At 46.9% G+C, this 15,631-nt stretch overlaps 2 protein-coding genes across 4 annotated transcripts; one reads left to right on the top strand and one right to left on the bottom strand.

Annotated features, from left to right (window-relative positions):
* Positions 1-1,212: 1,212 nt before the first annotated feature.
* On the bottom strand, positions 1,213-5,486 carry hsd17b14 (hydroxysteroid (17-beta) dehydrogenase 14). 2 transcript variants are annotated; one of them, XM_027025683.3, is made up of 9 exons: positions 5,255-5,484; positions 5,124-5,162; positions 4,829-4,926; positions 4,672-4,738; positions 4,348-4,439; positions 3,006-3,110; positions 2,472-2,539; positions 2,051-2,147; positions 1,213-1,632 (listed from the first exon to the last, which is right to left on the bottom strand). In XM_027025683.3, exons 1-9 carry the CDS (start codon positions 5,340-5,342, stop codon positions 1,489-1,491), a joined length of 798 nt encoding a protein of 265 aa, XP_026881484.1. In that variant the 5' UTR covers positions 5,343-5,484; the 3' UTR covers positions 1,213-1,488. The 2 variants fall into 2 exon arrangements, with proteins under 2 accessions (XP_026881484.1, XP_081567531.1); XM_081711405.1 differs by lacking the exon at positions 5,124-5,162 and having other exon boundaries at positions 5,255-5,486.
* Positions 5,487-6,390: 904 nt separating this feature from the next.
* kcna7 (potassium voltage-gated channel, shaker-related subfamily, member 7) lies at positions 6,391-15,376 on the top strand. 2 transcript variants are annotated; one of them, XM_081711403.1, is made up of 3 exons: positions 6,391-6,513; positions 7,520-8,251; positions 13,257-15,376. In XM_081711403.1, the coding sequence occupies exons 2-3, from the start codon at positions 7,598-7,600 to the stop codon at positions 14,190-14,192; spliced, it is 1,590 nt and encodes a 529-aa protein (XP_081567529.1). In that variant the 5' UTR covers positions 6,391-6,513; positions 7,520-7,597; the 3' UTR covers positions 14,193-15,376. The 2 variants fall into 2 exon arrangements, with proteins under 2 accessions (XP_081567529.1, XP_026881483.2); XM_027025682.3 differs by lacking the exon at positions 6,391-6,513 and adding an exon at positions 6,522-6,708.
* The last annotated feature ends 255 nt before the right edge of the window (positions 15,377-15,631 follow it).

A 15,631-nucleotide genomic window follows, 5' to 3' on the forward strand; every position in this document is an offset into this window, starting at 1 on the left:
GATTGGATAGTAAGTTAGCGTTGGCTCTTCGTTCCTGCATCTAGGGTGCGCTACATTTACGCAGATTTGACGCAACTCGAATGACACATGTAATATATCACTGTCACAAAATGCCTGTAAAAATAAACGGTAGGGAGAAGCTACTTTTCCTTTTGCGAACAGTGTAAAGGTGGGCTGAGAGAAGGGGGGGGGGGGGGGTCCCCCTCTCTCTTACTGACTGAGTCTTTGAATAAACTTGAATCCTTTTTTTTAAGCCCTTTTTAAAAAGTAGAAATAGCAGTTCCTGCAAGCTTTTAGGTATGAAATAGGTCCCTAATTAGATACAATAGCCTCCCTCAGAAACACATCTACCAGCTGGCTATTAAAAACAGAAGTGTTCTAATGTTTTTTAACCTAGGGAACAAATCAGTGTAGCGTCTACATTTCTGACAGACAGTGTGCGTGCGCGTTCACCACGTCCAACGTGTTTATGCTGAAACACAAACAGCATGACGTACTTTGATGGTGTGCTGTTAGGAGCTTCTTACTGGCTACCCAACAAGGGCGTTTGGGAACATCGCGCACATGTCAGTTTCGAGACTGTTGCTGCTGTTCTCTTTTTCCACCTTATATTTGTACTTGCAACTTGCACAGATGTAGAGCACCTCAGCCTCACACAAGCATTTCAATGTACATCTGTCTCTGCCTTCTTGTCCACCTAAACTTGAAATGTGTGTGTGGAAAACAGCCAAACTACAGGTCAATACAGGTCGTTAGTTATGGAATGAAGCCTTGTGACCTACACGACTGCCTCTTTGAACCCCAGACATTTAAAATTAAAAGCTTGTCTTGAGTATTCTGCCTCTGCTAAAAATTAGGAGATGTGATGGAAATTTATATTAAGGTGATTTTATCCTAGAGACATTACATCTTTAAGCTATTCTATAAACATAGTAAAGACAAAAGCAAGCATCTTCTATCAGTATGTGACTGTATTCCAGCTGCATTAAAGTTTTGTTGTTCAAAAATGATTGTCAGACAAAAGTGATAAGAATTTGAACTCCTTATTGACAAAACACACAAGGTGCAGACATGTCATGTAACTGCTCACTTAATGTGCAGATTTTCACATAAATGCCCTCTGACTGAATGAAACTCTTCTATTCATCTTCCAGAATTATTACCGTACTTTATTCTGACATGATAAATTATAAACCAACACTTTGATTAAAATCAGGAATATGTAAAATATTTTATTAATAAAAAAAAGTCATTGAATCATTCAGGATGCATTAATGAATTAATCATTTGTTTAGAAATATATAATAAAATGAATATAGTGAATGTAAAAAGCATCTAAAATCTCGAATTAAAACAGTTTCTGTTTATAACTGTTGTTATAAAATTACTTTCAAACGCAAGTTCCCTGGCAAGCCTTAAGAAAGACACAGAAATCAGTAACCCGCCATGTGGAGCACACGGACTGCAGTAAACCGTGGGTCGGGATGTTTAAGGCACCTGACTCTTGAAGCCATAGTTCAGCTCCGCCCCTCCACTGAGAAACAAGTCGATGCCTGTACAGAAGGTGGCGTCGGCAGCCAGGAAAAGAGCAGCCAGGCCGCTCTCCTCCTCTGTCCCCATGCGACCCAGCAACTGTCGGGGAGGACCGGGGGGGACGTGTTAGTGCTTCACAAACATGGTGCCAGGATGCCATGGCGCTCCACAGCTTAGGAATGTGTCTGCTGCACCATGGGTCTTATACAGTTAATAAGCTGTTGGGAAGGCCTTCATGAGCCGTCATGTCTACACCATCACGGGATCGTGTTACCCCGCAAATGAAATCGGAACAGTGGGTTCGCAACAAACAGCAGTATGCTAATGTCAGAAGTTGGTTTTAGAAAGGGAAAGAGAAAAAAGAACCAGAGTGGACAGGTTAGAACTTTCTGGAGCCTTCCAGCCTAGCATTTGGGCTTGTGGATGAGAGGCTGGAGGGGGTCTGGGCTAACAGCCCAGCAGGAATGAATGATGGTCAGACAGCAGATATTCTTCCCTTGTTAATTTGCCTTTCTACCTGAGCGTTCTCTCCATCTTTGATGGCTGCAGCAGCGTCAGCTGATTGGCCAGCTAACTCCTCCCACAGAGGCGTCATCACGTTGCCAGGGGAGATGCTGGAAGATGGACATGGAGACGGATCAGTGCCTCACAAGAAAACTTGCTGAAGATCTGTTAAGAATTCCAAGGGTGACTGTCACAGTAAAAGTGTTAGACATGATTTCAGTGTGTAGTCTTAGGATTATTTTCATTGCCTGAGCACAGAACCTGCCAAATGGGTGTAATTATTACTACTAAAGATGTACAATCTTACAGTCCAATGACTAAAAAGTAAAACCTTTTCTGCAAGTGTATAACGTATTAATATAAATGATATTGTAAATATAAATATATTTGTATATAAAAGAATAAAAGCTAATGAAACAGTAAACAGAACTGACCAGTTCACCCGTACATGATAGCGACTTTCATCAACAGCCATCGCTTTGGTCATGGCAATAATTGCCCCCTAGTGGACAAAAACCAGTATGGCACTTATTCATTATCGGGCGTTATTTGCGTGCTTTCTCTAATACACTGGTTATCAGCGTTACCCCTAAGAACCCCATTCATAGGGGAATTACAACTGGCTCCAGTTTAAAAAAAAGTCTGAATCTTCAAACATGAAATTATTGCTAATGGTTTCTGTTGGACTCAAATGATCTGTTTCAATTACCAGGCAATCCTGTCAGCCATCACCACTCATCAGCTAATATCAGTTAGATTTCTATAATTCTGTTGGAATTATAAAAGCTGCACTAATTGTTGTGTATTGGAATTGGCAAATCCCCATCCAGGTGTGTGCATTTCACCTTCCCGGAGGAAATACACATACGGTCAAGATCCACAAACCTGGTTCTGAGGAACCCCACACACTCACCTTAGTGCTTCTGAGGATAAGTGCTGTGCTGAGGAGCCGCACCCCACACTCTCACCTTAGTGGCCACGTAAGGGGCTGCGTGCTTTTGTCCGATGGATGCAACCAGGCTGGAGACGTTGATGATGTTGCCTTGTGTTTTTCGCAGGTAAGGAAGAGCAAACTGACCAGAAAGATGATAAGAGGAGACACTTGAGATATTTTCTAGCCGTGAGGGAGACCGTCACTCTGGAGGTAGATGTGCGTTCTGGCCACCGTGGGAGTGAACTGCCTCTTTGGTGTGGTCAGAGCACACGTCACATGCAAGACTCAGATCTGAGGCCTGGGATGCCCACTGCATTACATTTGGGGTCAGAAGTGAGATGGTACTGTGTGTGCCCATGATCAGAGGAACTTCTCTGGTGTGACGGGAAGTCCGGTGTGACCCCGATGAGGTGTGCATGAGCAGGTGATGCGTGGAACGTGTAAAGTGCACAGGCTGCAAGCACCTGCTGTCATGCACGCTGTTACACACGCTGCCCGACTAGCCAAGTGTGATCAGTGACTTCTGCCTTTACTACAAAAGCCTCTGTGCAGAATAAGTTACTAGTAAAATCTGCTTATGCAGCTCTCTGGCCCAGCAGCCAGAACACACATTAGCTAATGCTGTATTTGTGTTTGTTATGCTGTCTGCATTTTATCCCAACTTTAGTCGTCAAACCAATACCAACTAGCTCATTCTCATCCGGTCATATGATATCTACCAATCTTGGAGGTTATGCCGATCATGTGCTTCCTCCAAGTCATGTGAAGCACCGCACGGCAGTTAAAGGAACAGAGGAAATCGCTGACTGCGCTCGTCAGCAAGCACAAGCACGCAGACGTCCGTGATTGGCTAGTGTGTGCCTGTGATTGACAGGGGACACGGAGTAATGCCACCACTCCCACAGAGCCAGTTTTACTCTCTTGGACTCTCGGCCACAGATGACTGTGGCAGCATCAGGACTCCAGCCAGATGCTTCTCTAAAAGATCCAGTGCAAGCACCTCATATTTGGTGATCTCTGGTTTTTGAATATCTTTGTACTGTACTGAAAGGTACTCCACTGAATCTGTCTGTTCTGTTATACCTGGTGATTTTAAAGACAATACCAACTTATTATTCTGTCTGATCTGTTTCGTCACAGCATAGACGAGCACTTCACCTGAGGGCACATACTGCAATACTGTCAGAGTTCTTCTAGATAAATTTAATTCTAAATTTGAGAAAATTATCTATGAACAGAGACTTTCTACAATTGATCAAAACAGCTTGATTAAAGAAAAGGTATTTTATGAGTACACAACATAGAAGTAAAAATAGGAGAACACAGCAGTGCAGGACAGACGGGACAGACAGGACAGACCGGACAGGAGCTCTCACCTTCGATGCAAGAAAGTAGCTAATCAAGTTTAGATTGAGCAAGTCCTTAAACTCCTCTGCACTGGTCTCATCCGTGGTTTTGTGAGGGGGATCTGTGAGACAGGAGACAGCTTTTACTTGATTGGCTCTCACTGCCGTCAATACTGAGACAGCGTCTGTAAAAGCATCTGCAGCAGCTCTAGAATTTCACATGAATATTTCTTGGAATGACGTTAAGTTTTATCCCAACTGAGCTTTACAAAACAATCTCTTTCAGTTAGTTATCACAAGAAGAACCTAAATGCTGGCCAATCAAAACACGGAAGCAGAGAGAAGACCACTTACGCCACCCGGCATTATTGACCAAACAGTCGATCTGTCCAAAGTGCTCGACGGTCACTGTCATCAGTCTCTAAGAAATGAAAACAGAGACGTTTGTTCAAGGTAAAAGTATGCAGTGAATAGTGACCTTATGGCACCAGGAGCGTGCGTGAAATCAAACCTTGAGGTCATCTTCTTTGGAGATGTCGCACGGCACAAACAGACATGAGCCTGGCACTGCTGTGTTGAGCCTGGTCTCCAGAGCTTTACCTGCCTCTTCTTATGAAGGGAAGAACATAAGAACATAACATAAATCAAACACATAGGTGCATATGAGCCATACTCAACTGGCATAAGGTGTATCATTCTGATCATCATCCCTCAGCACTTCAGCAATCACGTCTACAAAGAACACGCAAATAAACACGAAGGCCTACATAAACACGACACAGGCGCTTTCAAACAAGACCACTTACGTCCTCTGGCGCAGAAAACAACCTTCGCCCCGTTCTCCACTGCAAAGGCGAACAGAAACAGAACCTGAGTAACACTCAACACGCGTCTCCCGGCGGTGTGTCTCTCTCCGCCGGAGCGCGCGCGACCTTACCGAATACTTCGACGACGCCTCTCCCGATCCCCTTAGAGCCCCCGGTCACCACGGCGACCTTGTCGGCGTAGCGCCGCGCGCTGGCCATGCTCGCCTGCAACCCAGATGGCACCGAATCCGCCGCTCGCACGCGTCTTAAAGACTCTCGGCGCGCGAACCTCCTTCCGCAAAGGCACGCGGACGTTTTTCACCGTCGCGTGCCCTGTCACGGGAGACGAGGCCAAGCGCCGCGGCAGTATGGAAAGCCAAAGTGGTCAAAACGTCAGTGGTCGTGGACGCTGCGTAAAATCGGGCCGCTGTCACATGATCTGCAAACGGCGCTAACCGTAAAAAGAGATCATTTTCTTTGGGTGTTACTATAATGTCCTAAATAGGCCCCATATTGCATATTTTCCTTCACGTTGCTCGTTGAGGCCGGAAGGTCAAGGTTTCTTTGTTACAGGGACGATAGTGGACCGTTTGAAGCAGGATGAGATGATACCAAGCGTCAGGGAGAGGTTAAAGATGTCAGTGAATACCGGGGCTAGCAGGTCTGCGCAGGCTTTGAGACTGCAGATACAGTCTGGTCCCGCTGCCTTCCTGGTATTCACTCTTTTAAACACTTTCCTCACATCACTCTCTGTGATGATGAGAGGGCGCAGTGAATGGAAATCTTTAAACTTGTGAGGAAAGGTTTGTGCATTACACTACACAACAGGTTTTTACCTTTTTTGGACAACAAACTAAAATAGGTGGACCCTACAGTACTTTTTATGCTGAATGTTTCTAAAATAGGGCATGTTTTAAGCGACAGAACAATTTTACAATAACTATAAATACAATTTATAAATAAGGCTGTTAATACACTTCTAAAATATACGGGTGTATGATTTCCGCAATTTGCCTCTGGAAATAAAGCTGTCTCGGTCTATAATAAAGTTCTGTCGGGTCTGTCTGTCTGCTTGCCTGTTGAGCATCCCTTAAAGACCCAGTGTCCAGTAATAGCCTGCCAGTGGGGGTGTGTGTGGGGTGAGGGGGTGTGTGTGTGTGATGGAGCATGTATTGAATTTCAGCATGACAGCATTCCCCAGCACTGCTGTGGGTGCGAGATGCAGCGCAGGGCATGAGAGACAGGAGACAGTCACCTGCAAACAGCCTCAAGTTTCCCGCCACCCTCAGCAAGGGGAGCAGTAGCCCCCTACTGGAGGCATGCATGGGGGATCTATCAGGAGGAGTGCAGATGGACAGCGAGGTGCAGCGAACAGCAGACACGGCGCGTGGTGTGTGTTGGAGAGGTGGTTGAGAAACAGTGGCTGTCTATGAATGAATTAGTCTAGTTTAAAAAGCAATCGTTTTACGGTAAACTTACAGTAGGTGAGTGACTTGGGGTTAGTGTTGCGACACCTGGAGAAGCTCTTCAGGAAGAAGGGGGCACACAGTCTCCCAGCTTTACTGTACGCTACGTTCAGCTCACTGTGAGTCTGCCCCTTTTATCTGGGAAGATTTCCTGTCTGTGTATATGGTCTTTTGGTCTTGTTTGTCTTCAGGCAGATTAAGTCTAGTCTAAGACAAGACTTATTATCACTACGGAGAATCATTAGGACAAAAAGTCAACCACTGTATAAAAAGCAGACTTTAATGGTCTGTGTAGTAACTGTTTCATAGGTTGTGAATGACTGAAATGCTGGATTTGCAACATACAGAAAACAGTTTGGTGGTTATCAGATTTTGATAAAGGGCTTTCTATTTCATCTTTTGGTTTTGGCTTTTTTCATAGAAAAGTTCATTTTTTGAGTGCCGAGTGAAAACAGATTTCTTGAAATATGGACCTCGTATTGGCACAAAATTGTATATATTTTACAGGGTATAGTATTACCTTCATTTATAATATTTATTTAAATAATATTTTTCATTTATAGTGTTTTTTCACTAATAAATAATAAATAGACTGAATGATTCTCTAAAATGAATTCCTAAATGCAATTGACTACAAGAAAATTAAATCCTAACTGTAAAAGCCAGGAGGACAATCGTTATAAAATTATCTTGTATAATATATAAGTGGCAATTACAGAAACTTTTTGCAGGCCACTTTTCGCAAGATATCAGAAACATTTTATTGAAGACCATCAACCCTTGAAGAGCTCTGTGTCTAGCTCCCATGTTTGTACTTCATAAACCCAAATGTAGTATTGAGGCAGTCGTGACTGAGGCATTAGCCAACCCCCCCCGCCCTGCATATGCCACACTCATATGACACTATTCCATTTCTGCCCTCCATGACAGGGAGACGTGTCCCCCTCTCTACAACAGGGAGACGTGTCCTGAGTGGACCTCAGCAGTGGAGCACCGTGAGCGGGAGGAATGGACAGCCACCGGAAGGGCGGCGGCACAGGGGAGAGGAAGCACTGCAGTGGTGAGGAGGTCAGGGAGCGCCCGGAGAGCAACAAGAGTAGCAAGGAGCGTCGCAACCAGGCGGAGAAGGGCGAGAAGGAGCCATGGGAAGGCCGGCGTAGCGGGGGATGGGCGCTGAGCGAGCGGCTGGCCATCAATGTGTCGGGCATGCGCTACGAAACGCAGCTGCGCACGCTGGCCCAGTTCCCGGACTCGCTCCTGGGTGACCCACGGCGGCGCCTCCGCTACTTCGACCCACTGCGCAACGAGCTCTTCCTGGACCGGAACCGGTTCTGCTTCGACGCCATTCTCTACTTCTACCAGTCGGGCGGACGGCTGCGCCGGCCTGCCAATGTCCCGCTGGACATCTTCATGGATGAGCTGCGGTTCTATGAGCTGGGGGACGACATCATGACTCGTTTCAAGGAGGACGAGGGCTTCCCGAAGGAGGAGGTCAAGCTGCTGCCCGAGCGCCCTCTGCAGAGGAAGCTGTGGATGTTGTTCGAGCACCCGGATTCGTCCAGCGGCGCCCGCATCATTGCCATCGTCAGTGTCATGGTCATCGTGGTCTCCATCGTCATCTTCTGCCTGGAGACCCTGCCTGAGTTCAGGACAGAGAAAGAGGTGAGCGAGGTCGGAGAGAGCGAGAGAGCGAAAGAGAGACAGAGAGATGGTGTGCGTACAGGTGGACACAACTCATATAAGAGAAGCAGTGAACTGAAGCAGGAGAACAGGGGTACACAAGTCCACTTCCTGCAGAGTTTAGTACCGAGTATAATCTAACACACCTGGCTCTAATATTGAGATGCTACTGAGATGCTACTGAAGTGAGAGAGAGAGGGAGAGAGGGAGAGAGAGAGAAAGGGAGAGAGAGAAAGAGAGAAAGAGAGAGAGGGAGAGAGAGAGAGCAAGAGAGAGATAGAGAGGGAGAGAGAGAGGGAGGGGGGTAGCAAAGCGCAAAGGAGCAGGAGACAGAAGAGATTTAAGGGAGAGAGGATTGTGATGAGTTTGGGTTATGCTGTATCAGATTAGTTTCCTAGGAGCGAGCCAACTTCTTGCTCACCAGTTGCTAGTCCCCAAACTCCACCTGTCTTTCTGGGCAAACGGGACAGATACGGATGAGGAGCGAAATAAAGAGAGAGAGAGAGAGGGAGAGAGAGAGAGAGAGAGAGAGGGGATGACTGACGAGCTCATGTATTCTCATGTTACCTCTTAGGGCTCTGAGGTACTATATTTAAAAGGAGGACAACCCTCAGAGAACATCCACAGAGAGAGTAGAGTAGCTGCTGAGCACAAACACACTGACTCACAGGCTTAAACAGGCACGGAAAAATTGTGAGGCTACAGTGAGGTGCCTGTGCACTGATGCACGCGCGCACACACATCGTGAGAGGAAGCACTACAGTTGCTGTGGTTTTTTTCTCAGTATGGTCAGCATATGAATGCGTGTGTGTAAATGTGTGTATGTGAACAAATCTGTGTAGCATTTTTTCATCTTCCCGCTGAACAGGAATTACTGTAAGTCTGTATGAATATAAAGAAATTATTACGAGGAAAGGAAACTAGTAAACTAGTATATTACGTAGTAATTAATTAGTATACGGGTATAAAACCAGAGACAGCCTGGCAGAAAATTAAATGCGTAAATGCATTATTTATAACACTGAATGCATTTTAAAATTGTTATTGGAAAATAATACTTAAATGCAGCCTAATACACTCCTTTATTTAGTTAGGCGTTCACTATCTCGCCTCTCCTCCTCTTTCTTCTGTGTGTTCTAAAGAATGAGAGTGTAATGCCCAACACTTTACAGAGGTGCGGCACCGGCAAAGTAGTGCAAAGCGATACAAATAATTTGGGGTTGAGTAGGAGCTTTACTGCGCCGAGTGGTGTTTGTGATGTAGTGCCACAAAAGTTTGCATGGATATAAAATACTATAGCCTCTGAATCTGGGGTGCTTACATAATGCTAACAATATGCAAGAATTTGAAAAGACTCTGATAGGGCTTTTAAATGACTAAAGTCTGTCATCCTCTCACATCTAAATATAATGTGCCATTAGTCACAGAGATTTTAGTCACAGATTAGGATTTTGCAAAGACAGGGGATTTATTTCTAAAGCCACAATTAGATTCCTTTTGAGATTATCATGATCCAGTTGGAAATTTACAAGAAGAGAAACTGTTAAAGAGTGGAGCAGAAGCAGAAACAGCTTGTGACCACAGCTGCCTCCCTGTGTGTGCCGTGTTGTCTTTAGGCCAGTCCAGCGTCTCCTCCCTGTGTGTGCCGTGTTGTCTTTAGGCCAGTCCAGCGTCTCCTCCCTGTGTGTGCCGTGTTGTCTTTAGACCAGTCCTGCGTCTCCTCCCTGTGTGTGCCGTGTTGTCTTTAAGACAGTCCAGCGTCTCCTCCCTGTGTGTGCCGTGTTGTCTTTAAGACAGTCCAGCGTCTCCTCCCTGTGTGTGCCGTGTTGTCTTTAGGCCAGTCCAGCGTCTCCTCCCTGTGTGTGCCGTGTTGTCTTTAGGCCAGTCCTGCGTTTCCTCCCTGTGTGTGCCGTGTTGTCTTTAGGCCAGTCCAGCGTCTCCTCCCTGTGTGTGCCGTGTTGTCTTTAGGCCAGTCCAGCGTCTCCTCCCTGTGTGTGCCGTGTTGTCTTTAGGCCAGTCCAGCGTCTCCTCCCTGTGTGTGCCGTGTTGTCTTTAGGCCAGTCCAACGTCTCCTCCCTGTGTGTGCCGTGTTGTCTTTAAGACAGTCCAGCGTCTCCTCCCTGTGTGTGCCGTGTTGTCTTTAAGACAGTCCAGCGTCTCCTCCCTGTGTGTGCCGTGTTGTCTTTAGGCCAGTCCAGCGTCTCCTCCCTGTGTGTGCCGTGTTGTCTTTAGGCCAGTCCTGCGTCTCCTCCCTGTGTGTGCCGTGTTGTCTTTAGGCCAGTCCAGCGTCTCCTCCCTGTGTGTGCCGTGTTGTCTTTAGGCCAGTCCAGCGTCTCCTCCCTGTGTGTGCCGTGTTGTCTTTAGGCCAGTCCAGCATCTCCTCCCTGTGTGTGCCGTGTTGTCTTTAGGCCAGTCCAGCGTCTCCTCCCTGTGTGTGCCGTGTTGTCTTTAAGACAGTCCAGCGTCTCCTCCCTGTGTGTGCCGTGTTGTCTTTAAGACAGTCCAGCGTCTCCTCCCTGTGTGTGCCGTGTTGTCTTTAGGCCAGTCCTGCGTCTCCTCCCTGTGTGTGCCGTGTTGTCTTTAAGACAGTCCAGCGTCTCCTCCCTGTGTGTGCCGTGTTGTCTTTAAGACAGTCCAGCGTCTCCTCCCTGTGTGTGCCGTGTTGTCTTTAGGCCAGTCCAGCGTCTCCTCCCTGTGTGTGCCGTGTTGTCTTTAGGCCAGTCCTGCGTCTCCTCCCTGTGTGTGCCGTGTTGTCTTTAGGCCAGTCCAGCGTCTCCTCCCTGTGTGTGCCGTGTTGTCTTTAGGCCAGTCCAGCGTCTCCTCCCTGTGTGTGCCGTGTTGTCTTTAGGCCAGTCCAGCGTCTCCTCCCTGTGTGTGCCGTGTTGTCTTTAGGCCAGTCCAGCGTCTCCTCCCTGTGTGTGCCGTGTTGTCTTTAGGCCAGTCCTGCGTCTCCTCCCTGTGTGTGCCGTGTTGTCTTTAAGACAGTCCAGCGTCTCCTCCCTGTGTGTGCCGTGTTGTCTTTAAGACAGTCCAGCGTCTCCTCCCTGTGTGTGCCGTGTTGTCTTTAGGCCAGTCCAGCGTCTCCTCCCTGTGTGTGCCGTGTTGTCTTTAGGCCAGTCCTGCGTCTCCTCCCTGTGTGTGCCGTGTTGTCTTTAGGCCAGTCCAGCGTCTCCTCCCTGTGTGTGCCGTGTTGTCTTTAGGCCAGTCCAGCGTCTCCTCCCTGTGTGTGCCGTGTTGTCTTTAGGCCAGTCCAGCGTCTCCTCCCTGTGTGTGCCGTGTTGTCTTTAGGCCAGTCCAGCGTCTCCTCCCTGTGTGTGCTGTGTTGTCTTTAGGCCAGTCCTGCGTCTCCTCCCTGTGTGTGCCGTGTTGTCTTTAGGCCAGTCCAGCGTCTCCTCCCTGTGTGTGCTGTGTTGTCTTTAGGCCAGTCCTGCGTCTCCTCCCTGTGTGTGCCGTGTTGTCTTTAGGCCAGTCCAGCGTCTCCTCCCTGTGTGTGCCATGTTGTCTTTAGGCCAGTCCAACGTCTCCTCCCTGTGTGTGCTGTGTTGTCTTTAAGACAGTCCAGCGTCTCCTCCCTGTGTGTGCTGTGTTGTCTTTAGGCCAGTCCTCCGTCTCCTCCCTGTGTGTGCCGTGTTGTCTTTAGGCCAGTCCTGCGTCTCCTCCCTGTGTGTGCTGTGTTGTCTTTAGGCCAGTCCCGCGTCTCCTCCCTGTGTGTGCTGTGTTGTCTTTAGGCCAGTCCAGCGTCTCCTCCCTGTGTGTGCTGTGTTGTCTTTAGGCCAGTCCAGCGTCTCCTCCCTGTCTCATCTGCCTGTCAGGGATGTTCCTGTGCTCACTTTACTGCTTCCTGGTTGGTGCTGGTTAGAGATCTCCTACTGGTTTTTGACCATGTCCACATCAACATTTGTATGAGTCGAGATCAAAAACTCAATAATAATATTAAACACGGTTGATTTTATCAGAACGAAATATTGTCACAGAATATTAGAAATCTGTGACAGTGAATTTACTTGAAAAGTAAGGCCAGCATAAGTAGTTATCTGGAAACATGGGCACTGGTGACCTGCGCACTCTGCACGCTACACACTCCCTCATCCACATCATGCAATAGCTTTCACTGTAAGCTACACTGTAAGATTTGTATCACCTGTTTGCAAATTTTGTTTATGTGGACCAAAATTCAGTTAGCTTGCTTCGTGGAACACTCTCCTGATAGATTTAATATATTTAATTTTAATATTTAATTTTATTTAAAAAATTTTCTTTGTGTTTCCACAATCATTTTTGAATGATTTTGGTCATCTGATCTTTTATTTACTTAACATTTCATGCAGTGGACAGGCAAATTCTGATCGAACGTATAAGTAAATCTGTGTATTGTCAGTGTAAAAAATGAAACATTATGTTAGTTAGCGACATGTCCAAGGGGCACAGAGCAGAGCCATGCCGGACTGCACTCTGTTAGTATCCCATTCACACTAACAAACTGGGTGAGCTTTGTCAAATAATAGCTACAAAATGCATGAACCTGTCCTTGTAAAGATTACAAGCCCGCCCTGTGTACAAGAGAAATCCATCTTGGATGTGTGTATGAGAGTGTTTAAGAGGAGTATATTTATGTTCGTTGGTGTGCATGTCAGAGAGAAGCGTATTTTGTATGCATGTGTGCATGTGAGTGTGTGAGAGCGAGGTGGTGTGAATGTCAGAGTGAAGTGTATGAGCATATGGCACTAGCTCCTGATCTATTATGGTGATGAGAGGTGTGTTTTCAGCACATGCTGTGGAAGCTCAGTCTCAGTCTTATAGTTTTCTCCTCTCCTCTCCTAAAACCAAAAAGAGCACATAAAATACAGGCTAACTGACACTTCTGCCAGGTCTTACCTCCACTTAATTTCTAACCCCTCTGCTATCTTATTTTAATCAGTGCTTTGCTCTCATCCTCTCTTTTCCTCTTCCTCGTTCTCCTCTTCCTCCCCTTCTCTGTTGTGTCCAGCACAACTTGCACCAGCCCCACGCTGCCACACCCAACGGCACCATGCTACCACCTCTGTCCTCGTCTCCCTTCGCTGACCCCTTCTTCATGGTGGAGACCATGTGCATCTGCTGGTTCTCCTTCGAGCTGCTCATGCGTTTTGCCTGCTGTCCCAGCAAGATGCAGTTCTTCAAAGATGTCATGAACATCATCGACTTCTTCGCCATCGTCCCCTACTTCGTCACGCTGTGGACGGAGCTCGTTCAGTCCCCAGGGGGCACGCCCAGCATGTCTCTGGCCATCATCAGGGTCATCCGTCTGGTGAGGGTCTTCCGGATTTTCAAGCTGTCGCGTCACTCCAAGGGTCTGCAGATCCTGGGTCAGACACTGAAGGCAAGCCTGAGGGAGCTCGCCCTGCTCATCTTCTTCCTCTTTATCGGAGTCATCCTCTTCTCCAGCGCCGTCTACTTCGCTGAGGTTGACAACCAGGGCACGGCCTTTACCAGCATCCCCGAGGCCTTCTGGTGGGCCGTGGTCTCCATGACGACAGTCGGCTACGGCGACATGTACCCGGAGACCGTGGGTGGGAAGCTGGTGGGGTCCATGTGCGCTATTGCCGGCGTGCTGACCATCTCTCTGCCTGTGCCCGTCATTGTGTCCAACTTCAGCTACTTCTACCACCGCGAGATGGAGTGCGAGGACAGCCAGGAGTACACGCACGTCAGCACCACGCTCTGGGAGAAGGACGATGACAGTGAGGCAGAGGGCGAGATCGAGGGCGAGGAAGGCTCAGAGGTGTCCCTGAGCGACTACGAGCCCTTGGAGGCTGGGGAGGTTTACAGGGGCATCTGCGTGCCCATGAATGAGGCCCTTCTGGCTGGGCTGTATGCGGGACAGGCAGGGGATCAGAGGATGGGCAACGTCTGCTTTCGGGAGCAGCTGGTCACCCAGGTGTAAGAAACCAGACAGACGGGGAGAGGGGGTGGGGAGAGGAGACTCGGGTCAACTGGACCATACGTCTGCCGCTATAACAATCAGCTTTATCCAAACTCTACCAAATCTGGGTAGAAAGGAGGAAAAGGATGAAGAGAAGGGAGAAGATGAAGAGGATGAAGGGAAGGGAGAGGAGGATGAGGAGTTGTCATCCAGTCACTGCAGAGCCATTTGAACTGTGGCCTTTCAGATCTAAACATATCACTTTTGTTACCCAATCAAGGGATTTTATTTTCATTCATTTGTATAACTATTTATCTATCTATAAATGTCATTGAGTAGTAGTTATCTTTTTACTTATTTGAGCACTCGTATCATTGTAAGTATCTGTGTGGACAGTTTGAATAGCGCTGACTGAAATAATGTGGCATAGATACGTTTTAATGTAGAGGGCAGAAGCTGACCTGCTCTGGCACTGTTGCTATGCCAAAGACAAAGCAAACACTCAGGAGAGAATCACCAACAGCAAACGCCCAGGACAGAGTCACAGACAGCAAACGCCCAGGACAGAGTCACAGACAGCAAACGCTCAGGAGATAATCACAGACAGCAAACGTCCAGGACAGAGTCACCGACAGCAAACGCCCAGGACAGAGTCACAGACAGCAAACGCTCAGGAGATAAACACTGACAGCAAGCGCCCAGGACAGAGTCACCGAGAGCAAACGCCCAGGAGATAATCACTGACAGCAAACCCCCAGGACAGAGTCACCGACAGCAAACTCTCAGGAGATAATCACTGACAGCAAACGCTCAGGAGATAATCACTGACAGCAAACGCCCAGGACAGAGTCACCGACAGCAAACGCCCAGGACAGAGTCACCGACAGCAAACATCAAGGACAGAATCACCGACAGCAAACATCAAGGACAGTCACTTAAACCGCTTTTGAAGAAGGGACAGCTGATCTGATAAGTATGAATGAGCCGTTATTCACAAAAATGTTATTTGTGCATATGTGCTGTATGTATGAGGATGCACGTGTGTGTGTGTGTGTGTGTGTGTGTGTGTGTGTGTGTATATGCATGTATGTGTTTGCTTCTTAAGCTAACGTTATATCAGAAGTGTATTTAGATAAAGAATCAGTGTGAACCTTATAAATGTATATTTAATAAAAGATTATTTTGTCAATAAATGAGAGACAGTCTGACTTTATAGAAAAATAATTACTTTATAGAAAATGTGCCTATTATATATATTATATATAGTATATTATATATATTATATATAGTATATTATATATAGTATATTATATATATTATATATAGTATATTATATATAGTATATTATATATATTATATATAGTATATTATATATAGTATATTATATATAGTATATTATATATTTATCATCATATTGTGATGGCATGAAAGAAGCGAGAGGCAAATTTGAACTAATATGT

This window comes from Electrophorus electricus, chromosome 3, assembly GCF_041902795.1.
Source record: "Electrophorus electricus isolate QZ-2024a chromosome 3, ASM4190279v1, whole genome shotgun sequence".
In the NCBI taxonomy this organism is placed as follows: Eukaryota; Metazoa; Chordata; class Actinopteri; order Gymnotiformes; family Gymnotidae; genus Electrophorus; species Electrophorus electricus.